The following is a 23,327-nucleotide window of genomic DNA, read 5'->3' as shown; positions in this document are numbered from 1 at the left end:
TCCACCGACTGTTCCAAAGCGCACAGGAAATAGCTGCCAGATTTGCAGCGGGATGTTGATCAAGATATCAAAGCTGCTCGATTTTTTTTTTCAAACTCCAACAGTTTTGATTTTATAGTTCCTTTCCGTCTCGCCGTGTCCCATGCTGAAACAATTTCATGGTTCACAAAGTCCCGGTCTTTGCCGGAATATCTGCATGGCCCACGGCAGCAAGATGGAAGTCACAGTCTGAATTCGACCTCAGCATTTCCTGCGCCGTCTACATTTTACACACACAAAAAAAAAAGCCATTAAAATTCTCAGAGTATAATTATATCGCTTCAACTAATGTTCAATTCTACACTTTAAAGTAGAATTATGTCGGTGATATGGTATTTTGGTTGAAAAATTACGTTTTCTACAGTTGAACAAAAAAAAAAAAAAAAAAAAAAAAAGAAAACGTTATTAATATATGGGCTGGAATTTTTAGGAGTGATGCAAGGGCTGAAGCAGTTTCCTGCCCTTTTTTTCCCTCCCTAAAAAGGCTGATCGCTGGCAGCTCACCCCTCTGAACAGCATCCCCTGAAAAACTGGCGGATCCTGGACCCAACCATCTCTGCACACTGCTCCCTCTCGGGCAAAATACACCTTTGATTAGAATCTCTGGGTTTCTCTTTCAGTTTGTGCGACATGTGGGCAGTGACATTGTAAGCAATATCTTAAACAAGCATTGTCAAATATAGCCCTTGCGGTCTCGGCCTCGCAGCCACACGCACGCAAACACACGCGCTGACAATTACACAATTACACCGTTCCCAGGATGGACTGACAGTCGATAATAGCTCAGTCTCGTACCCACACCTGTGCATCACAGTTACAGGACCTGACAAAACAAAAACGTAAAAATGCTGCAGAAGCAGCTCTGAAGAAGCAGTTGTGAACCACTTAAAAATCAACTTGTTCTGCCTTTGACAGCAACTTGTCGCGACATTTGGTTCAGTTGCTGCACTGCTGTTGGAAGAGGACTGCGCTCCTACAGGACACCCGTGCACGTGCTTTCGGGGCACAAGGACACAAGCGAGGTCGAGGTCGAAGGCGAAAGCAGAAGGGTGTCCAGGTCACGTCGCGGAGAACCGCTCCATCCGAGACGCTCGACTCGTAGCTTCTCGCAAACTCACGAGGAACGCTGCTCAGCCCTACACATCCATTTTTATGATTATTCTCCTTAACTGAGCTGATGCCTTTATCCAGTGTCGCGATGTCAGGTTTCAATTTTACAGTGATTCACCCATTTATACCGCCGAGTAGTTTACTGGATCGGTTCAGGATAAGTCCCCTCGATGAAAAGAGCTACAGCAGGAGTAGGATTCAAACCGCAGACCTTCGCACTCCACACTGATGCCCTAACCACTACACCACTCAAATTCATACGCACCAAGTGTAAAGGTGCAAACATTCAAAGTATCGGGGTGCATACATCCACGGTAAGCGACTGCAGTTTGAAGACATCCTCCATCACACCGCCCTGCAGGCAGCACACACCCCTGGCTGAAGATGGGGCTGCCAACCACATTACACAAACAAACAATCTTCCACTAATTACAGTGCCTCCCTCACGTTAAAAACTAATATCCACCTACAGTGAAAGGGTAGGTGTCACTGGCCTTAGATGTGGAGTTTTAGTGCCAATTAGCCAAAGGGAAGCAAACACAAAAGCAGCGAGACAGACTGACCAACCCACACACACACACACACACACACACCTACCATGCACTTGATTGATCTCAGAATTCTGGGAGAGGATCTCATCAGCCAGCTTCTGTGCAGTGGGCAACACCTGTGTGTGATGTACTGTGATCAGATACTGTACGAACTTCTGCAGCTGGTCCCGGCTCATTTGAAAGAGCGTCTCTGAAATGGGGAGGTGCAGCTTGACCCGGTCCGGCTGCCGGATCCGGTACAGGGACAGCGCCACCACATGGGCACAGTAGAAGATGTCCTTGTTGCCGCAGCCGCAGGTCACTGAGGTAATCTTGCAGCGGTCGAAGCTGATGGCCACGTTGCACACGGTCTCGGGTTCTGACGACGTCGCCGGCTCCGTTACCGTGCCGCTGAGGTGGAACCCTGGAGAGCACAAAGAGCAGCGTGGGTCAGCGTTTAAGGACGGACCGTCGCCAGGTCATACAAGAGGGAAAGGGACAGCAGAGAACGCAGCCATGCAGGAGCTCCAGCGGTCGATCCTCCAGATCTCTGCAGATGGTTTAAAGGCAGATCCAGGAGGGGATGCGTTTTAGCTCCCTTGAGTAACACACTAAACCTGGCTTACATGCACTTCAACACATTAAAAATTCTTCTGCATAAATGAGGCCGTGTACTTAAACACATTGCTTAGGTAAACAAACAGCATAACAAAATAAAGAAAGTAATGAGAAAGCAAGAGAATATATTAAGTGTTAAAGACGATAATATCACTGTTAAGCAGTCCAGGGGTAACAGTTTGCAGTCACAGCTCAACTTATTATAATAAAAAAAATAAGAAAAGGAGCTATGGTGATGGATCTGGGATTTTTTTTGGAGGGAGGATGATACCGTTTAACCAAACCTGTCTCCAATACTTATGATAACAGCCCCTTCCACTTTTGTCAGCAGTGACAGACAAAGGGTACAGCCAGGTAGCCTACTCGCTCTCTGCTCCTACAGACTATGTAAAGCTTTGCTTAGCCTGAAAGAAATCAAATAAAGCAACATTTTAATGGTCCTTAATACGTATCTTGCAGCCTTTTGCAGAGACATCCTTGTTAGGTCGGGGGCCAACGAGTTACCCTGTAAAGATGTATTTACAACCCCTGGAGAAAAACAGCAGGGCATGAACTATCCAGAACTGTGGCCCCCAAAAGCATTAAATCACCTAACGGTAACATGGGTGGAGAGTTAGCGAAGAAGGGCTGGTTTCCCAGACACATATCAAGTCTAACCCTGGACTTGGGGGACTTTGACTGGACAGTTCCTATTGACAGTGTAATTTACTCCAACGTTAAGATAAATCTGGTGGCACGGTGAGCATAGCTGCTGTCTCACAGCGCCTGGGTAGCGTAAGAGAACGTGGGTTCGATCCCTGCTCAGTCTGCGTGGAGTTTGAATGTTCTCCCTGTGTCTGTGTGGGTTTTCTCTGGGTGCTCTGGTTTCCTCCCACACTCCAAAGACGTGCTGTTCAGGTTCCCCCTTAGTATGTGAGTGAGAGAGAGAGAGTGTGTGTGTGTTTCACTGATGTATGGATGAGTGACCCATTATAAGTAGTGTATCTAGCAGCTTAAGTCACTGCGGTGAATAAGGTGTGTGGGCTAGTAACACTACATAGAGTTCGTTGGAAGTTGTTTTGGAGAAAAATGTTTGCTAAATGAATAAATGTCATCTGTGTGTGGGAACCAGCCCATAGCACTGGTGATATTCCATGCGTTTTAGCACGAATTTGCTAAGCTAAAATGCATTCAGACCAAGCGAAACAATCAAGGCTCATCTGCACAACAGCCCTGATACCACAGGGTCGTGGCTGTTCAACAACAGGACCGCCACTGGATGCATGTGGATGGACAGCTTCTTTCATCTGGGGGCGGAGAGGTGCACAATGATTTCAGACATCTACCCAACATCTCACCACACCTTCCTTGTCTACCTAACCCCCAGAACCAAGTTCTCTCAGTGATAAACGAAGAGGCAGATGTCACATGGGAAATCCACCAAGACCAGCAGTCTGACTACAACGTAATCTGGACACGATGACTGGAGCGAACGCTCAGACCATTGCGTCTATCGCTCGCTAATACTACCAGCAAGAGCATAGATGCAGGAGTGGCCTCAGTGTGGCATTTCGGTGAGAGCAGATGAGAGCCACTCCAGAAACCTCCGACTGGGCTGCCTGCCGTCGTCAGAAGAACGCATCTGGGATCAGACTGTACTTTCCACAGGCCTGCAGGCCAGGCCGTCCACCAGCCAGGAGGCCCACATGACAAATGATCTAAGAGGGTTTGTGGAACCAGGAGTGCTGGGTAGATCCAGAGGCAGGCTGGGAATGAGGACGGCTACAGCACGTGAGAAAGGGCGGCATGTGCTCGAACGTTAAAAAAAAAAAAAAAAAAAAAAAATCCTCTCCCTTCCATGACTTTGAGATGGAACTGACAAAAGGTATGAAGCTAAAATACGGGTCTATGAGATCTGCACCATCCTGCAGCCCGAGGCAGCCGCGACGTGGCTCGTTCACAAGAGCATCCGAGTTAGCGTCGGTCCACAACTCTGGATAAAGTAAATTAAATTTTGTATGGCAAATGGCAGAATGCAATTACAGTACCATGAAAAAAGTGAGCACTTTGATCACAAAGCTGAAGGGGGGGGGGGGGGGGGGGTGATAAAAAGAACATATCAGATTTTTGGTATTGTATAACATTATTTACATATTATAATGGAGCATTCTTGGGTTATATCCATAAGATTAAAGAGACCAGTAATAGTAAATAATAGCATAAATCATAAAATAGATTAAAATAGGGTATCAGTGTTATGTTTATGGTGTTTGTGCCTCTGTTGCTACTGTTTTAGTGGTACAATCAATCACCACTACCACCTTTAGTACCTTTTTCGGGCAATATTGTCCCACAACAAACACTTAAATCTCAGGAGGCTATGAGGATACAAACTGTCAGGAGTGGTGTGGTTAGCCTGACTGGTGTGAGTGAGTGAGAGTGTGTGTGTGTGTGTGTGTGTGTGTGTGTGAGTGAGTGAGTGCACGTGCAGACAGACAGACCTGGGGGGAGAGAGAAGTCATTTTTCATGAATAAAAAAAACACTAAAATATGGCACCAGTCTCTGGGGACCAGTGTGCACAGTTTAATCAGCAACTGCGCAAATGGCTCCTCTGTGAACAAATGACCCTAATTATGAGCCTCCACATCAAAACTGTTTTTCCTCTCCACCGGTGATGAGAATAAACATACGTTTGAGGGTGCATTTAAGCAGGCCCCTGTATGCGCAGACACAGAGACACAGACACATTCTCTCTCTCTCTCTCTCACACACACACACACACACACACACACACACACACACACACACACACACACACACACACACACACACACACACACACACACAGCTTCCTGAAATCACAATAAGTTCATGGACGAGTCCTCCCTCCCCCCCAGAGATGCCAAGCAATGGAAGGGAGATGGTATTTGTGGAAACAATGGATAAATTTCAGCTGTTGATCAGCCAAAGACCCTCATTACTTCCAGCTCCCCTCCACATCGCCCCCTGGGGGAAACGGGTAAATAATTAGCTGTGCAGTTCACCACCCCTGTGACTCCGCTGACAGCCCCCGTGACTTACTTCTGCCTTCTCATTAAACAAGTGCTGAGTAAGGGGAAGGGCATATTTACATGCGTAAAGCACACAGAGAAGGGGAAGGGAGGAAGGGGGAGGGGTGAGAGAGCAAGAGCGAGCGAGCGAGAGAGACACGCTTATACTAAGGCAATTAGGCTACAGCACATGACCATGTCCGCCCATCATGCTGCAAAACCCGTTTACACCCAAAGAAGAGACGATTCGATCGCGCAGCACTGTGCCGCTTGCTTGACCCCACACCTGACTGAAAATCTTCGTAAGAGAAAATATACATCAACATTTATACACAAGCCTAAAGTAGTTAATACCCTATGTTTTCCCTTGGTTCGCCAACCTTAAAGCACCCGTTTACAGACGGCGCTAAACGCTGCTGGTTTGGGAAAATGAGGAGAAATAACAGCGTGCGTGTCGTCTGTGGGGAGACGAGGGCGTCTAGGGCTCTCGGCGGAGCACGTCACACCGCACCGAGGTAATCAGGTGGTGATTATCCAAGAGGAGCCTCTGTTGGACCACGGCGGTCAGACTGCAGTGGTGGTGGTACAGCATGTCTGGGGGCGTTAAAAAGGACCGCCACAACCAGTAATCGCCACACATGGGTGCTGGCGAGGGGAGCCTGACAGCGGGTGTGGAAAAACGGAGGGGCCAGTAAAAGAGGAGGGGAGGCAGGCGTTCAGAGAGACCCCCAGACGGAGTGGTCTAAGGGCTTTTAATGCAAACGAAACAGGTATGCCAAAACGAGCCTGCGGGAGGTCGAGAAAAATCTTTGCCTCTTGTCGATCTCCTTCCAGCAAATCAGCATCACCAGTAGGTACGCAGATTGCGCCGCCGCCCCATGTGCGAGGTGTTTGATTCTGACACCCCATCCACCACGCACCCTCATCCTACCTCCAACCTCCATAGCAGAGCTAAAGGCTTTTTCCCCCCCCTCACCGAACGTTCGAGAGGACTGAGATGTTTTCAAAGGCACGCAGGCAGCCATTTTTAGCTCGGGCCGTGTGTGGCGTTGTCTTGGAAACGCACCCATCCGCTCACACAGAAATTGTATTTGGCTTAGGGGCAGAGTCTCTGAGAACCCACGGGTCTCCAGGACCACCCAAACACACAGGGGCCCCCCAGATCAAAGGTTTCCCCGGTGACCAAAGCTCGTCGCGGAGATCGAATAACCGCCGATAGGGTGGGAAGCCAACGTAAAAACTCCAACGTCAATCATTTCCTCTACGAGGACAACAACCTCTCTAATTTTAAAACACGGGCTACACAGACACGTACACACAGAAATCCTACACAACGTGGGTGGCAGAATGTGGGTCATTTGCTGCATGTTGAGAAGCACCCTTCAAATAAACTCCACCCCAACTCCGTCAGTTCTACAACAGTCCCCGCGCCACATAAATCCCACCCAAACCCTTCTCAACAGATTTCAGAGACATGCACTCATGCTTCATGAGTAAGAAAATATGTGCACAAACATAAAAACACCCTTTTCCATAATGGCAGCCAGGTTTCCTGTAAATCAGATCTGACAAAGATACTTTTTTTTTTTAAAACTGGAATCCTGATTATATTCTGAAGACATTTTCCACAGCACTGGTTCCGCTCATACATGAACATCCAGAATCCGCCTGCTCTCCCAACCCAAGAGTTAAAGCGAGACATCTTGGCTAAGAGACAGACCTTTGTTATTTGATGCAGAGTCAGTCAAGAATGAATCTCACACACACACACACACACACACACACACACACACACACACACACACACACACACACACACACACACACACAATGCATCTCATCACAGCTGGACTGCTCTGACATTCAACGGTCAATTTTTTTGTGAGAGCAGTTTCTATGAAGGACCATTGAAAGGCTAAAATGCTGACCGGAAACACCTCCTCCAAACATCTCTACTTCTCCCATGTCGGCTGCTCCCTCCAACACCTCCACGCAAACACAAAAGCCCTGATATTAACACAAGGACCCACCCCTCCCACCCCCTACTCCCTATATAAGATTACACCACTCCAAGTGTATCTGGACTCCAAGATAAGTAAACACACAGGGATCTGTATAGATAGTTAAACAAAAAAAGAAATCTTAAAAAAAAAAAAAAAGGTGACCTCTGGCCATGAAGATATGGGGGATGGCGTAAACATTTCCTGCCCAGTAGCCTGTCAGGAATCGTGGTTCAGCTACAGCCGAGAGGGGGCTCAACACCAGTAGAGTACGACGCCTTGCAATCCTTGCCTAATACCCCGGCAATGAGGGCTCCACCTCACAAAAGGGTGCACGTGGGTTGGGGAAAATGCAACGCGGCAGCAAGTCGTTTCTCCTTTTTGCAACACGGCTAACAAGGAGTCCAGTAAAGCCTAGTAAACAAAGATCAACCAACTTTTGGGAATTACACTAATGGCCCTGACCCCTCGTACACATTTCCTTAGCCACGAAAAATGATAAAGAATCATGGCAAAGGAAAAAAAAAAATCGCGTGTTTCCACATCTCCGGTTAATGGGAAGGATGCAGGACCAGCGGCGGGGGGTCGGGGGGGGGGGGGAGGTTGGACATTCTGTGAGTGTGTGGTCCCATTAGCCAGTGCTGTGCGGAGCAGCCCACACTGTGCCCTGGATTTGCTGGAACAACACAGCTGCAAGCCCTGGTGGCGCACCACTCAGCCTCCTCAAAGCCTACGCTGGCCTCTGCTACTTCTCGTTCTGGACTCTTCCATCACAAACCACGCCCAGCAGGGGCCAAGAGGCTCAGGCACGCCTTCCGCTTCAGCAACTCTTAGTTTCCCGCAGGCACAGCTGTGGAACAGAGAGGAAGGTGCACAGATGGGGAGAAACCAGACTCCCAGTGCTGATCCGGAGGTCGCGCAACGTACCCTGCAGGACCTGCTTTTACGCACATGGTGGGAAATCAGAGCTGGAAATGCCTTTAATCTCCATGCGCTGGCACACCCTTTAAACAGAGTCCGGCTATAAAAAGCCAGGGCTCCACATGTCGGAGGAAGAGCTCCGCTCGCTGCCTAGATACCAGGGGTCTCCATTCCTGTGTGCCCACCTCTCTGTCATCCCAGTAGTGTGGAACTTTCTAGGAAACATTTGTGAACGCTGCCCCTAGTTTTTAAAGAAAAGTGAATCAAATATGACCCTGTCTTGGTATTAAAACTGACCATCAATCAAAATGCATTATTTGAAATAAAAATTATTCCTGAAGTGTGCCCATGCGTCCTTTCGAGATGGCGCGGTCGGCATGGACGCAACATTCATCGCAGCACAGTCTACGTCCCCTGTCCATCTTTGTTGAGTTTTTCTGTGGAAATGGAGGGAATTCAGGAAACGGCCCAAATGGAGGAACATGGCTGGAGGGGGGAGATAAACAATTTTAAAGGAGGAAACTGTAACTCGTGGAGGAGGAACTCCATGCCAGGACCAATCCTGAAAACACCATAAAGCAGCTGTGTGGGCAAGTGAACAACTGGCAAAAAGAACAGAGCTGAAAACAAATGAAGAATAGAGGCATCAAAATAAGCATACCACACCACGTGAACTCTCAACCGGACTGTGCTGCGGCAAGGTTATTTTACACCCACGAGCTGAGAACACGCTTCAGCAGCCGCAAGCTCGTGAGAAGCAAATATTACCATTTACAGTAAACAAACCAGTAAAACAAAACAGCGAAAGTGGTAGGACAGTGCGGCTGGGTGAAAGCAGATGCTGTCAAATTGCAAACTATACACACACACACAGGGCTTACGTAGACCTTTCAACTTCCTCAACCTTAAAGAGTAAAAGGCAGTTCCCAGAAGAGAACAGGTGGCTTTAATTCCCAGGGACATCCCTTCATCAACACCGGAGCCAGAATGAATCAGGGGAGAGGCTAATTAAGTAATTACAGCTGGAACGTTCCCAAGCTTGACCTTGGAGGGGGCACAGTCATTGGTTCCTACTGCTGGACTGCAGCTGGGATCAGCCCAGCATCCAGCCAGGAGGCAGTAAGGATGAGTACTTAGGAAAACAATACGGGCCGGGTGCTGGCAACCGTTTCCTTCAGCAAGCTAGCGGATATTCCCATATGGAATAACAACACTAATGTATGTTCCAGTTATTAGAACCTATAATGGGCTGAATCTCAGATTATGCTCTCAGCGAACGGCCAACTCGGAGTGACTTTCCTTGTCGGTTAAAAATAAGCAAAAAAAAATACTGGCTGTCGCCGACGCCACCAAGTCTCAAAAGAGAGACTTTGTGCGACTGTACAGCCAGTATTCCACGGGAGGTGCTCAGGCCAAAACATTTTCACCGTCCACCACTCAATGCAAACTTGAACAAATCTCAGCGGTCGAGAGACTCTCCACCCGGCAATCGATACCCAACAGGCTGGGATCATAAGCTATGTTTACACTATCAGCTACTTTTCCCTCCAAATGCACCCTCCCCCCCTCCGTTCTCCAATTTCAAAGTGCAGGCCGACCCGCTGACACAAAATGAAAATTGATCTCCGCCACACGTTTATGGATTTAAATTAGGCGAGAAACGGAGCAACGGTTCGAGCGGGTCCCTTTGTTCTACGCCGGGTTCCTCGGACCCCGCCCCGACGAGGCCCGACGCGCGCTCCCGGAGGCAGGCCCCCGCCGGTCCTTCCCCGTATCATTCTAATTCCATTTTGCCCCTTTCAGAATTCGACAGCCTCCACTCCCATTAATCACCAAAACAGCAATTCAATTTGCGGGTCCCATTTCCTGTCTCCCGGAGTGACCGCACAGCCTCCGCCCGGCAGCTCCACAGGCTATGACTTGCAATTTTCGCCCATCGCTTACCGAAATGGACTCTAATTCCCAAGAATATGACTTTCGGTTCCCTCACACACTTCCCCCTCTCTCTTCCTCTCCTTTTTAATACAATTCAAAATGATTCTGGCCAGTAAGTGGCGGAAAGGGCCGAACGACGTCCGAAAAGCTAAAAACCGAACTGCTACGCCGCGAGCGAAAGCGCTCGGAGCACCGCAGGTGTGTCGGGAGCGTCCGGGCAGGCGTCGTCCACCTGGCTGACGTACAGCGCGTCTCGGGTTCCAGGGACTCCCTGGCTGGAGATGATCGTCGCACGGAAGACGGGTCCCACGCGAAGAGTCATAGCTTCGGTTTAGCGCGGTTCAATCGGATTTAAGCGTGGGGGGGGGGGGGGAAATAAGCAAACATCCTGTTCACCTATGAGAACCTAACGTTATTTTGCAACGGGTACAATTAAACGGACGAACAACAAAAAACACACATCTGAACTGACAATGATGGCAATGACGAAAAGAGGTCTTGCCAATTCCAGCCACGTCCGATGACTGGGAGGGAAAAATTACTACTTCGTACAGCTGCGTAAAGGCGCTCATTCAATTACTGAATCCGCACACACTTCATTAGCACCTCGGCCAATTGCCGGAAACCCGGAGAGAAAATGCGGGTCGACAGAGACACATAGAGAAAGCGTGCGCGTGTGTGTGTGTGTGTGTGTGTGTGTGTGTGAGCGAGAGAGAGAGCGAAACACACATTACACAGCCAATGGCAGACATACCCAACCCCTCCCCCACTCCCGTCATCTGAAGTGCACCGACACAGAATATAGCCGCTCCTGCTGGCGTTCACGCCAGACATCCCTCTCTCTCTCTCTCTCTCTCTCTCATGCACACATTCTCAAACGCGCGCCACACACGCTCGCACCCCCTCCCCTCCTCGCAGACCCCGCCCGCTCCGTGGCCCACGCGGCCCTGAGCTGAACCCCCGTGCACGCGCTGACGTCAGGCCGCGACGCAGCCAGCATTCCTGAACAGTGCGCCGGCTGGCTGGTGGGAAGTGCAGGGCCCCAGCTGTAGCGGGGGAAGCGAGAGGAGCTTGGCCGCCAGCCAGACCTCTGCGCTCAGCGTTTCGCAATGCACTTCCTCTTCACCCAACCGCTGGCGGGACGCCTCCCGAGAGGCCACCTTTAACCCCGCGCGTCCCAGCTACTGCGCTCCACGCGGACAAGAGAGGGCGGGGCCGGTGCGGAGGTGACGGCAAGGTCGCTAACTAGGATTTATACCAGCCCCACGACGACAAGATATTTTAATTCACACAATATTAAGCACGACTTGCACACAAACAGGACTGAGACAATGAATGATTTAATTATAGTTAGCTTTAAAGACGCGGTAGCTGATAAAAGAGACGGGACACATATGAACGTGAAAAGGATCCCGAGTTGGTGCCTCACGACAAAAAAAGCACGATTCTCTTTCGAAAGCGAGACGTCGAGAGTAGCGCTGTGGCTCTGCCTTTGCGTCCGCGTTCTTGCTAATAAAAGCCCCGCTCACCTGTGTGATTTATTTATTTATTTATTATGAAACAAATCACACACAATACCAGAACATTAAATGATTAATTCAGAACAGTCAACCTAGGCAGGGGGAATTTTTAATTAAAAAAAAAAAAAAAATTATAAAACACTCCAATAACCAAATATTACATCAAGACCTTAAAAATATTACAAAAGAAACAGTCTTAATAGCCTTGTTATTATCACATTCCTTGATAACCCCGCTCACCTGTGTGATATGCATGGTGGCTGAAAGACGCTCCGCTTACAAGGACACGTCGTAAAACACAAATGCAACGCGATTTCTATGGCTAACAAAAAAAAAAATAATCGTAACAGTACATAACCACAATTAAATAGTCATAAATAATGACAGTGATAAATAATCGGGATTACATTCAGGTCATTTATGCAATATATTCAATATACTGGAGCTGCATTGGGGTGAGAAGAGTTCCCATCATCCTTTGCTGTACGCGTGTTAAGTGTCTACGACGTGTTTTGGTGTATTGCGTTGCGTTGGTGAAACGAGCCATTCTTTAGGGTTTATTCCTAATATTTGGTTGCCCCCGTCAGTATTTGTACTCTTGCGTTTCACCTCCTGGTTCAAAACTTTGTTAGGTGATACTTACATTTAAATTTATTTATTTAGCAGATACTTTTCTCCAAAGCGACGTACAGCTCAGATAAATGCAATTTCTTACTAACAAGACTTTGCAAAGAATGTCATAAAAAAAACAGTACTTTTGCATAATAAAGATTGATATTGATCGACAGGTCCATATATGTATATAAAAAGCATTGCGTTAACCATCATGGAAGCAGCTTCACACTCTGCACAGAGGATGACGTGGGCTCCTACAATCCGTCGCCTGCCATTTTTCATCGTTTCTGAATTATTATCAGACCACGTGGCTCTCGATCACCCCTGGGAACAAGAGAAACTCCTGAGTGCAAGCCCACAAGTGTGGCATAGTTCTCTGGACTGCGGGAAACCGGTCACCTGAGGACCCTTAAAAAGAGCCATCCGAACCGCTCAACCGGAGCCTAACCCGACACACAGGGCATAGGGCCGGAGGGGAGGGGACGCACCCAGGATGGGACGCCGGTCGGTCGCAAGGCACCCCAAGCGGGGCTCGGACCCCAGACCCACCGAAGAGCAGGACCCGGACCAATCCACTGCGCCATCGCACCCCCCTCCTTAAGGAGAGCAACCTGTCCTTATCTCGACGGAGCCTCCGAACGGAGAGCACGATACAAACAACCCGACCTCCCCAACAACTGCTCGTAATAACAGGTGAATTATGCGCAGCCGTTCCGGAGCGTCGACGTGCACAATGGACCTCCGTGAAGGCAATACAACAGACCCAGGTTTGACCCGACTGCCCCCACCACCCCCATGCCCACCCTCGGGCCACAGAGGGGTGCCGTCTGCACGCCAGTCTAGCCCTTATCTCTCCGGCATGCAGGCGTGGGTGGGCAGGGGGTGGGGGTGGACGGGAGATGCCCCTCCAAGCCAGACGCCATCCACAAATTAGGCCAATGAGGTTTTCCCTATTTAGGTCAATTGGCATCCTCACTAATGTAATCTTACACTGCTCCTGAAGAGAACCCGGGACAAATGAGATTACGTAAAACAGGAAAGCATGACTAAATAGCCTAATTGAGCTTTACTCGCTATATTCATCCATACACTCTTCCTCCCACCCCCCATTCTTTTTTAACCTTGATTTATTATTGCTTTACTTAAGGGCACACTGTTAAGGCACTGAAGGGATACACCGTGATCGTGTAAACGTCTACGTGCAGCTATCTGTGTAACGTGTGCCGACAAAAATGGCGGTAGTGGACTAATTGACTGTACTTCTTGAATTGGTGTGTGTATCTGTAGCTCTCCATCTGTTGGGGAAATGCCCTTTCGTTTACTCTGTGCTGCACGTTGCTTTAGAGAAAAGTGTCTGCTAAATAAATGTAAATGAAGGTAACAAACAAAAACATGTGCGTGCACGCGCACGCACACACACACACTCAAGGCTATGCAGTTTGGAGAGTGTGACAATGCACACATTCTCCATACCCCACACACTCACGTTCCGTCTCCCCATCACAGACAGAAGAACCCTGATAACACCTCTACCAGCCCCCACACGGCTCTGTTGACAGGTATGAAGAGCCAGCCGATGTCAAGGTCCAGCTGGAGGAGATAGCAATAGGACCGAGAGACACCCTGGAGCACCATCGATGGGCTCAGAGCAGCTCACACAGAGCGTAGAACCCAGGAAAATCCAAATCAAATTCATTTTATTCCTGAAAAAGCACACAGTCTTCTGCAGGGACCAAAACAAAAGGAAGCGACTTGTTTTCTTTGCACAAATATCCATGTTCAAAGCAGCCGTGCATCCGTTTGCGTTTTGACAGAAATACTTTGTGAAAAGCACTCATCCTCAGTTAAACGACAAATATTTGTCATATGTAACCCCAACCCCACACAACTCCTTTGGTTTTTGGCAAGCATTTTGAAAAATCCATTTCAAGCCGATAGTTGTTCCTTGTCTGGTTTAATAAGCGACTCCGAACAGGAAATATTCCCTTATATCACTGTCAGGATGGATTCTTTCATCAGCGCTATGACAGCGCGCAGTCGACGCCGCACGGCACACACCCCAACTCCCAACTAATTGTGTTTCTGCAAAGTTTTCCCTTTTAAAAAAAAAAAAAAAAACACAACTAAATAACAACAGCAAGAAGATCACATAGAAAACCAGAAAGAAGTTCTGCCTAATTAGTGGGGAGCTCAATGCCTTTGTGGGAAAGGGAGAAAAATCATGTCGGAAAGTGGATTTTCCCGGTGGTGGAGCGCTCTCCTAGGGTGTCTCGCCACAAAAACGAACTGCTGAAAGTCTATCCGCACCAGAGCCAGAGGGGCCAGGCCCACCTATGACTATGCTGCTTACCGAGGAGGGGTCCATAACCAAGAAATCTGTATATCCACAAGGGGTCCTGTGTGCTCTTGTGCATATATGTGTTTTTGTGTGGTTGTCTTATGGTTTACTAAGATCTTCTGTGCATGTGCCTTGGTTTATATGCCCGATAGTAGTTCTGTGTACCTGTGTGTGCATTCACATTTCTGAGCCGTCCTATGAAGAATGCATTGAAAAGAGAAAAAAAGTGCCCATTAGAAATCCATCTGTTAACCCCATTTAAATCTTTATTTGACCAGGCAGTAATTTAAAATAAAAATGACCCAAAAATGTCAACAGAGATTTTAAAACACATTGTCTACCCAAAGGGACACGCGTCCAATGCAGCAGGACAGTTGAAAGCAAAGAGATTTTAAAAGCAGACCCGTTCGCCTGGAGCCTCCCATCTACTCACACTTTGAGGAGTACAAGCAGCAGGCTACAAACAGGCTTAGCGCTTCAAAACACAGCAATTAGAAAGGGGGGGGGGGGAGGAAGACAAATGTAAACAAAGGTAAATGCTTTAAGACATTCCCCAACTTTAAGATTCGGGGGTTCTTTTTGGTGCACGTTTCCAGGGAAGGGACAGCGGGGGAGCCCTTGACTGCGATCGCAGCCGTGCGACGCTCAGCTTCGCGTTCCGAATGAAAACAAGTCCGAGTTCCTTCGTGCGAAACTGACCAGCGAGAGGAAGCCCTCCGCAGCCCGCGAGGGGTGGCGGCGCAGCCAAAACCACAGACACTCGGACCCAAAGGCTTCATTTTCTCCTCTGGGGCCCAAACGAGCCTGGCGCGGGTTCTCGAAGAGGCTCGCCTTTTTATAAAAGCGGCGAATACGTGTCGGAACGCTCTGCGCGTCAAAGATAAGGCGAGACGTTTCGGCTCCGACGACGAACGCGGATCCGCACGCAGCGTAAACAGCTGGCAGACAGACAGACGACGTGAAATAAAACCCGAAAGGCAGAGAAGATGTTTTGTGTTTACGCAAAATACTTTGACACTGGGTGTAACGACTATTAGGACTCTCACGTCGCAGTAAAACCGTCACGCCGGCATCCGTCTCTACAGGACCCGAGCGGAGCGCGAGAGTCACAGGATGTGAAAATTGAGATCGTCACTGAAGCCACCTGCTTAACTGCGTACGGCAAGGGTGAGAGTGCGTACCAGTGTGTGTGTGAGAGAGTGTGCAGGGCTATCGCTGCAGCCCAGCGCGGGCAGCGAGCTGCTCTATGAGACAATCATTACGGGCACCTGAGCGTGAGCAGAGACGAGGGCCCTCCAGCTGCCATCCTCCGTCTCCCCTCCGCTTATTAGTGCGGCAGCACGCTTCTAATCATGTCCTCTCCCCGTCTTATCACCCTGCTTCACGCTCCACGCACTCTCTGCCTCAGAAGGGCTTTGCGCTGCAACCCCCGCTTCCTCACACACACACACACACACACACACACACACACACACACACACACACACACACACACACACACACACACACACACACACACACAGAGAGAGAGAGAGAAAACCAAAGGGCGTACAGCTGACTGAATCGTCTTTGTCACATTGTGTTTACATTCTCAGGAAGGAACAAAAACCCCTTTCCGCCATCGCATGCTGAGCTTAAGGGCACACGCACACACCGCGTAGACTCTGAGCTGACGACGGCCACCGGTCCCAGCCTGGGAGGAAACCATACACGGGTACACCGTCTGTGCTGCAGTCACACACACACGCAGTCTGAAACCGCTTGTCTCAAGCGGGGTCGCGGGGAGCCGGAGCCTAAACCGGCAACACAGGGCGTAAGGCCGGAGGGGGAGGGGACACACCCAGGACGGGATGCCAGTCCATCGCAAGGCACCCCAGGCGGGACTCGAACCCCCAGACCTGCCCGAGAGCAGGCCCTGGCCAAACCCGCCGCGCCCCCTTCGCAGTCACACAACCTGAACGCAAAACACATGAGGGAGAACGGAGATGAAGAAGTGCGATACTAGATGACCTTACGAAGAATGAGCAGATTGTAGTTAATTTGTTGAGATGGCCCAATCACTGACGACGACATCATCATCATCATCATCATTTACAACCATGGGACAGCTGGTAGTATAGTGGTTAGAGCTAGTGCCTTTGGACCCAAAGGTTGCCGCTTCGATTCCCACCTCCGGCTGTATTACCCTTGAGCAAGGTACTTACCCTAAACTGCTGTAGTAAAAATTACCCAGTTGCATAAATGAGTAAATAATTGAAAGTACCTTACCTATATTGTTAGTCGCTTTGGAGAAAAGCATCAGTTAATGAATGAATGTAAATCTACTACTACTGAAAAGATAACCCCCCAAAGGTGCAAGAGATGCCACAATGGCTAGTTAGTTGTGATTGCTTATCTGCACAGAGCAGAGTCTGCATTTCCTGTACCCCTAAATATTCTTGAGCGCTGAAGCCCTGCGCCAACGGGGGGGGGGGCGCGCTTTCACCCATCACAGAAAAGCTTCTTTTCTTACCTGTGTCAAGAAATAATTGCTAAAGTCTACCGAATGGGAAGGTCCAGCTTCACTCTTTAATCCGTTGGAATACAAATAAAAATGAAATTTCATTTATACGTGAATGGGGGTGCGTGCGATTGCCCTATGGGCACGCGCGTACCCTGCCTCACGTCCCATGCTTTCGGGATAGGCTCTGGACCACCACAACCCCCACTGGCCAAGCTGTCAGTGATAATAGATAGATGGATGAAATCACAGAGTGACACAATTATAATATGCATATGGGAAGGGGAAGCATGTTCTGTTTGGGTCCTTCCTGGCTTTCAGCCTCTGTGTGGTGGCTGCACACCAAGTCCCCAGAGGGGTGAAGGTTCAGACTTGAAAAGAAAACAAATACGGGGAAATATGTGAATTTCATCAAAACCATAGTAATGATTAATACCGCCAAGATAGCCCTACTAAAACTGAAACACGGCGAGGTCAAGCGGGATGTGGGAGGCACCGCACATATGTGTTCGCACTTCGATGTAGGAGGACATGTGACCATACACACGTGCACGCGTTTTACCGTAGGAGGACATGAGAGAGACCATACATATGTGGATGTGCTTTGTTGTGGGAGGACATGAGAGACCGTACATACGTTCTTGCACTGTGTTGTGGGAGGACATGAGAGAGACCGTACATACGTTCTTGCACTGTGTTGTGGGAGGACATGAGAGAGACCGTACATATGTGGACACCCTGTGCTGTGGGAGGACAAAGCTCGGCCTGCCAAGCGGTCCACAAACACAATAGGACGAGGCTGGAGCCAGATCCCCTCCGTCCCCCAAGCCACCTCTGGTCCTCAGGCCATGTGCGCAGGAAAAAGCAAGGCCTGCTGCCGCATGTGGGCTGCTTCCCAGACCTAGCGGCAGGAAGCAGCCCACCGCCAGGGAGGGGAGCAGGGGCCGAGGGGGAAGGGCGGAAAGGGGACGAGAGAGCCCGGGCAAGCCAACACGAAGGCCTTCGGTATGTGGTCTGCTTAGGGGTTAGACATGCAGGCGAGGGGGATGTGACACTTCTGCACCGTGACTTTCCAGAGGTTCACAGGGCCTCTGGCTGACATCAACGGCTCTCGGAGGTGGAAGAAAATGTGCGGAAATCGGCAAAATCGCTGTCAAACCCTGCACGGCGAAAGCCTCTTCAAGTTTCGCTGTCGTCGTTGTGTAAAATCGAACCCAAGGCGAACGACACCGACTGCTCCAAACATCCAAACCGCCTACAGTGAAGAAAGCAGCAGTACAAACGAGATGTGCAGACCGGGGAGGGCCACGAGGGGCACAAACGGCACGTGGTACGGAAGCACGAAGGGCTTAGTACATTGCTGCAGGCACGGACCCCTACATACGTGTACGATCGATGTTGGGAAATGCACGCGAACACTACAGAATGGAAGGACCCGCGTCAGGAAGGTTTCTCGCCATTACGGACACGGCTGCGATGGCTGAAAAGTGCACGAATGATAAAGACCTTCCAGTGTGCCGACGCCATAACTCATTCAGAGATTGGGGAGGAAAGGACAGCTGGTAGTGTAGTGCTTAGAGATGCTTCCTCGCCACCTACAGCTGTAGTACCCTTGAGCAAGGTATTTAGCCTAAATTGCACCAGTAAAAATTACCCAGCTGTATTAATGGGTAAATTGATGCTAATAGAGAAATGAGTCCCGGTAAATAACTAAATGCAAGTTTGTAGGGGAGATCTGCGAGCAAGAAAGCTGAGCGTTAGACCAGTGGATCGGTTGGCCACTCTTTTGAAGATGTCACACAAATAGGACCACTGAGGTTTTGCTCGCCTCACGCCCGGGTGTGGTCGGCTGTAGCTGCGCCCTCCCAGCGGGCGCTCGTGCGGGCGTATGTGTGTATGTGAGGTCACAGCATTGGGAAGTTCTTCAGATCTGCGCAGCTGTCTCAGTTGCATGTGATGCAATGCAAAAAAAAAAAAAAAAAAAAGGCATCAGCAAACATGGACCCCTGGCCTATATCCACATAAAACAAGGGGTGCCTATTCATTAGAATAAAAAATTAGATTCCTTTCCATCCCAAATCTCCAGAGGACCTTTCTCCTTACTTAACACTTGCCTGAAGTGCTTCGGGGAGTTTGTAAACAGAATTGCTCCTCCCTCTTTCTCCTCGAGGCCTGCAAACAATGGTCAGGCATTAGGCAGCTGTGCGAGGGGCACGAGGGGGGTGTCGCTGTGGGAACTGGGGGACTAGGACATTCCTTCTCTCGTTCTGCCTTGGTTCCTCAATTCTTAATCAGCTAAAGCAACAGATGAAGGTGGAGGGGTCAGAGGAAAGAGCCCTAAGGGTGTTGCTTCAAACTCCCTCCAGTCCTCATTGACAGACAATGCTCTGAATTTCTCCAGTGTTGTTCGTTTACCCAGCTGACAATCAACTGGAGTGATTTGAGTCAATCACCCCGAAAAAGGTGGAAAAAAAAAAAAAACACAACAGTTTGCGTCCTTTGACATGAACCTGTGACCTTTAGGACAAGGAGGCCTGTCCCGTTTACTTCGGTGATCGACGACTCCAGACATTTCCCTCCAGTGCTTCTCAAACGGCAGAAGTGCAAAGATGAATCCAGCCCTTTGGAACTAAGGTTTAGCCCTGGTAGCTAAAGCACAAAAGGGCCACTTTGTCCCGGCAACCGTTTTTCTCTATACCAAACAAAACTGGTAATTCCACCCTCCCCAGAAAGGGGTGAGAAAGTGTCTTGCGCTATCGCCCCTAATGTGTCACATCCTGTCTTCCTGAAAAGGTGTTCAAAACCTTATTCCAGTCCACTTTCAGCAAGACGATGGGACGTAACAATCAACACGAGACTAGCTGAGCTATGTGAATTGGAGTAGAAAAGGTGCAGAACATCCAAAATCAGAAAATTGTGCTTAATAATATCCAAAGCCCTATTATTTCGCTTAATATTCCATACACAACTCTGAAGGCCCATCCCATCACATCCCAACCCCCACAGCCAGGAAAGCTCTGTGGGATTCAACTTTAAAATCCCGTAATTGGGGTGGAATTAAACAACAACAACACATATAATGCAGACAGAAGTCAACCGGCTGAAACTCGTTTAGAACCCGCCGTTGACGCACAGCAGGTCCGTTTGGTACGGGAATACCAGCGGCAAACAGCCGGAGGAATTGAAGCCAAGGTGCTACATCTGCAGCATTCAGTATCAAGTTGATTCACCTCCAAGCTGAAGATTCCTCTCAAGTTTTATTTAAAAAAAAAAAAAACCTTACAGCTTTTCCTAAGTGAAATGGGTGAAGGGAGACAATGATACTCAATGCAGGATAAGAATTTTCCCATGAGAAGTACTTCATTTCGCTGGTGACTCAGCGGTTAATAAACTTCAGATTTGTTGAACAGACCCGAGACCCACAAATGACGACTCGCACACGAATAACTCTCCAAGCTAGCTGGAACGGGCATGGAATCCCAAACACCTGGCGAACCGTGCGTCGTGAGGAGCGCCACGCCAATATGCGCAAGGGCATATTAAGACTGACATTACCTGCGGAGCTTCTCAGCATGCCATGCCTTTTCAAAACTGGAGTCCTGAGCCCCATAAAACAAGTGAGCGAGCAAACAAAAAAAAAAAAACCAGTCAACAAACCTTGAGGCACATCCACAATCAGTGCTGGGGAAAAATAAGATAAATATCCATCTACTCAAACGCTCCTCATCTAATTCCTGAGCCTTTCATCCTCTTCATCTTAATTGTCAAAAACTGACTCAGGCATCCAATTTCCACTTATTTCTCCAACAGCTGTCGAAATAACATTTGACTTTACACAAAAAAACACCAGTGCTTTGTAACAAGAGCAGAGACTCTTATTGATCAACTTCAACTTCCTCCACCCAAAAATAAAGCCATGTCAACCCATCACAGGTCTTCACACTAAGCCAAGCATCCTAATTTGGGACAATTTTCCTCTACCGCAGGAGGAGGAATAAACAGTCAAATCAACTGACACCGTCCCATTCCTGTGGAATAACTGTGGGGCACTCATCGTGACCCCCCCATCACAAGGACCTGCCCACTCGCTGTGGGAAAAGACAGTGGCCCCTGCAGTCTGTGTAGGCCACAAACATTGTTCTTTATTACGGTGAAAAGTGAAATTTGATAGCGTCACTGACCAGCGCACAGAGGTCGTGTGACATGCACAGCTATTACACTGCAGTAATGAAATAGCTCGTCTCAACCTTGCAAGAGCAAAAAAAAAAAAAAAAAAAAAAATTAACATTGAATTTGAATGATTTATGAGAATGCAAATCTCGCCTTGAGGAGACATGTCATTTGTCTGTTTAAGTGGTCAGACAGCCCTGCTATGTGCCATCTTTCTCTCTCTCAAACACACACGCGCGCACACGCATTCACAGTCTGCTCAACACGCTCACAGTTCTATTTCTGTGTCTTGCATCCTCGCCCTGCCCATCCACGTGAGACACAAACAAACCGCCACAGTTACCCAGTGCCTACACCACCGCAGTTTCTCTCTTTCCATTTTGGGGTGTGGGTGGGCGCAGTCAAGGCAGCGACCGTGGCTTTGTCCTACACTTGACGGAGTGCCTCAAAAGGTCAACACGGATGTTGCCGCAAGGGCTGGGTCACCTTTTGTAGATCCAACCCGGTTTCGCAGAACTTCACCACATGGCTACGTGAGATTCTTTTTTTTTTTTTTGCCTATTTGGGAATCCTCTCCTTTCGGTCTTGCCCTTCCTGTTTGATTCCACCTTCTACAAAGGAGAAAAAAAACAACAAGAAAACCCTTTTGTAGCAGGGCACAATGGGCTACTGAAAGGGTCTCCATTGGCCTTGGAGTAGAACTGCTAAAGAAAAATTAAACAACATTCAAGTGTGGTCAGGCCCTGAGATGGGTGGGAGGTGCTGGTGGTGGGGAAGAAGGTGGAGACCCACACGAACAATCTTTTTCCACCCACCCACCCACATCCATCACCCCTCAACCTTCCTCCTCCTCCACAACCTGCTCTGAAGGTTATAGAGACACACGAAGATGGGGGCCGAATATAGATCAGTCAGGGAAGAACAGGAAACCGTACTGCGGGTTTTAAGTCCGGAGATTAACAAAATATTAAGCAACTAAAACACAGCTGCTGCCTTGGAGAGCTCCATGGACCTCCTGTGCTTCCTGGAGGACGCTCAAAGAAGAGGGGGAGGCGCTGCCATGATATACCTTCAAGCTCAAGTATGTGTGAGATCAAGAGAAAATATTAAATCAGAAAGCAGCTGTTTACCTTATATTTTGGAAACTCGTTCAAACTGATGCCGACGGCCCATGACACGTGAAGGTTTAGGGGTGGGCTGTTGGGCAGGGATTATAGAATAATGATAGATAATTAAAAATCATTGTCACTGGTGTTATGTTTATTCATACAAGTATAAGACAAATAGTGTTAATGGGGGGGGGGCTATTATATAACATTACTGTAGTTTTAAATAATTTGCCAAGTTACTGAAGCAAAAAACACGTTTTGTTTTAGTTTCGTAGCATCATTAGCGTAATTCAGCATATTTTTCGACTGGAATTGCAGTCCATAAATAAGATGTTTAAGGTGATAAGACAAACCACAAAAGCTGGGCACAACCTCCCCAGAGGCAGCTATAAGCTTTTGCAGTAGCTCCAGAAAACTGTACCCCACAAAACTGGCTATGTCTCTCTTCCTGCTAATGTAATGAGCACGTTGTATTTTCTGAGATGTATGTTGCTTTGGAGAAAAGCATCTCCTAAATGAAAAAAATGTAAATGTAATGCACTTCAACATGCACCGAATGGACAAGTGCATCCCATAACATGACAGGGCAATACCAGCAGGAGGAGGGCCTGGAAACTTCATACCTCTAAATAACTGCACACGAGCAGACTGCGTGTGCGAGAGCAGGCGCTGACACACATTTCTGTGAACTCGGCAATTGCTGGATGGAAAACCTGAAGCCCCACCGAGTTCCCTGGCAGATCTCACCCAGTACATCTGAGCAAACCCGGAACATTCCACTCCGTCATGCTCTCGATCCTGCGTCCTGCACCTCCCAAGGTCAGCAGTTTTTTTTTTTTTTTTTTTTTTGCCACTTCTCCTCCAAACATGCCCATATACGCGGAAACACACG

General features: G+C 48.6%; 1 protein-coding gene across 1 annotated transcript in view; it reads right to left on the bottom strand.

Annotated features, from left to right (window-relative positions):
• LOC108938585 (zinc finger, SWIM-type containing 6) overlaps positions 1-23,327 on the bottom strand; it is a 62,150-nt gene that overhangs the window by 32,337 nt on the left and 6,486 nt on the right. The window contains exon 2 of the mRNA XM_018759269.2: positions 1,747-2,103. Coding sequence (XP_018614785.1) covers positions 1,747-2,103 — 357 coding nt within the window. The remainder of the gene's footprint in view (positions 1-1,746; positions 2,104-23,327) is intronic.

The sequence above is a fragment of the Scleropages formosus genome, chromosome 17 (genome assembly GCF_900964775.1).
Source record: "Scleropages formosus chromosome 17, fSclFor1.1, whole genome shotgun sequence".
NCBI lineage: Eukaryota > Metazoa > Chordata > Actinopteri > Osteoglossiformes > Osteoglossidae > Scleropages > Scleropages formosus.
This window is presented reverse-complemented; position numbering and strand designations above follow the sequence as displayed.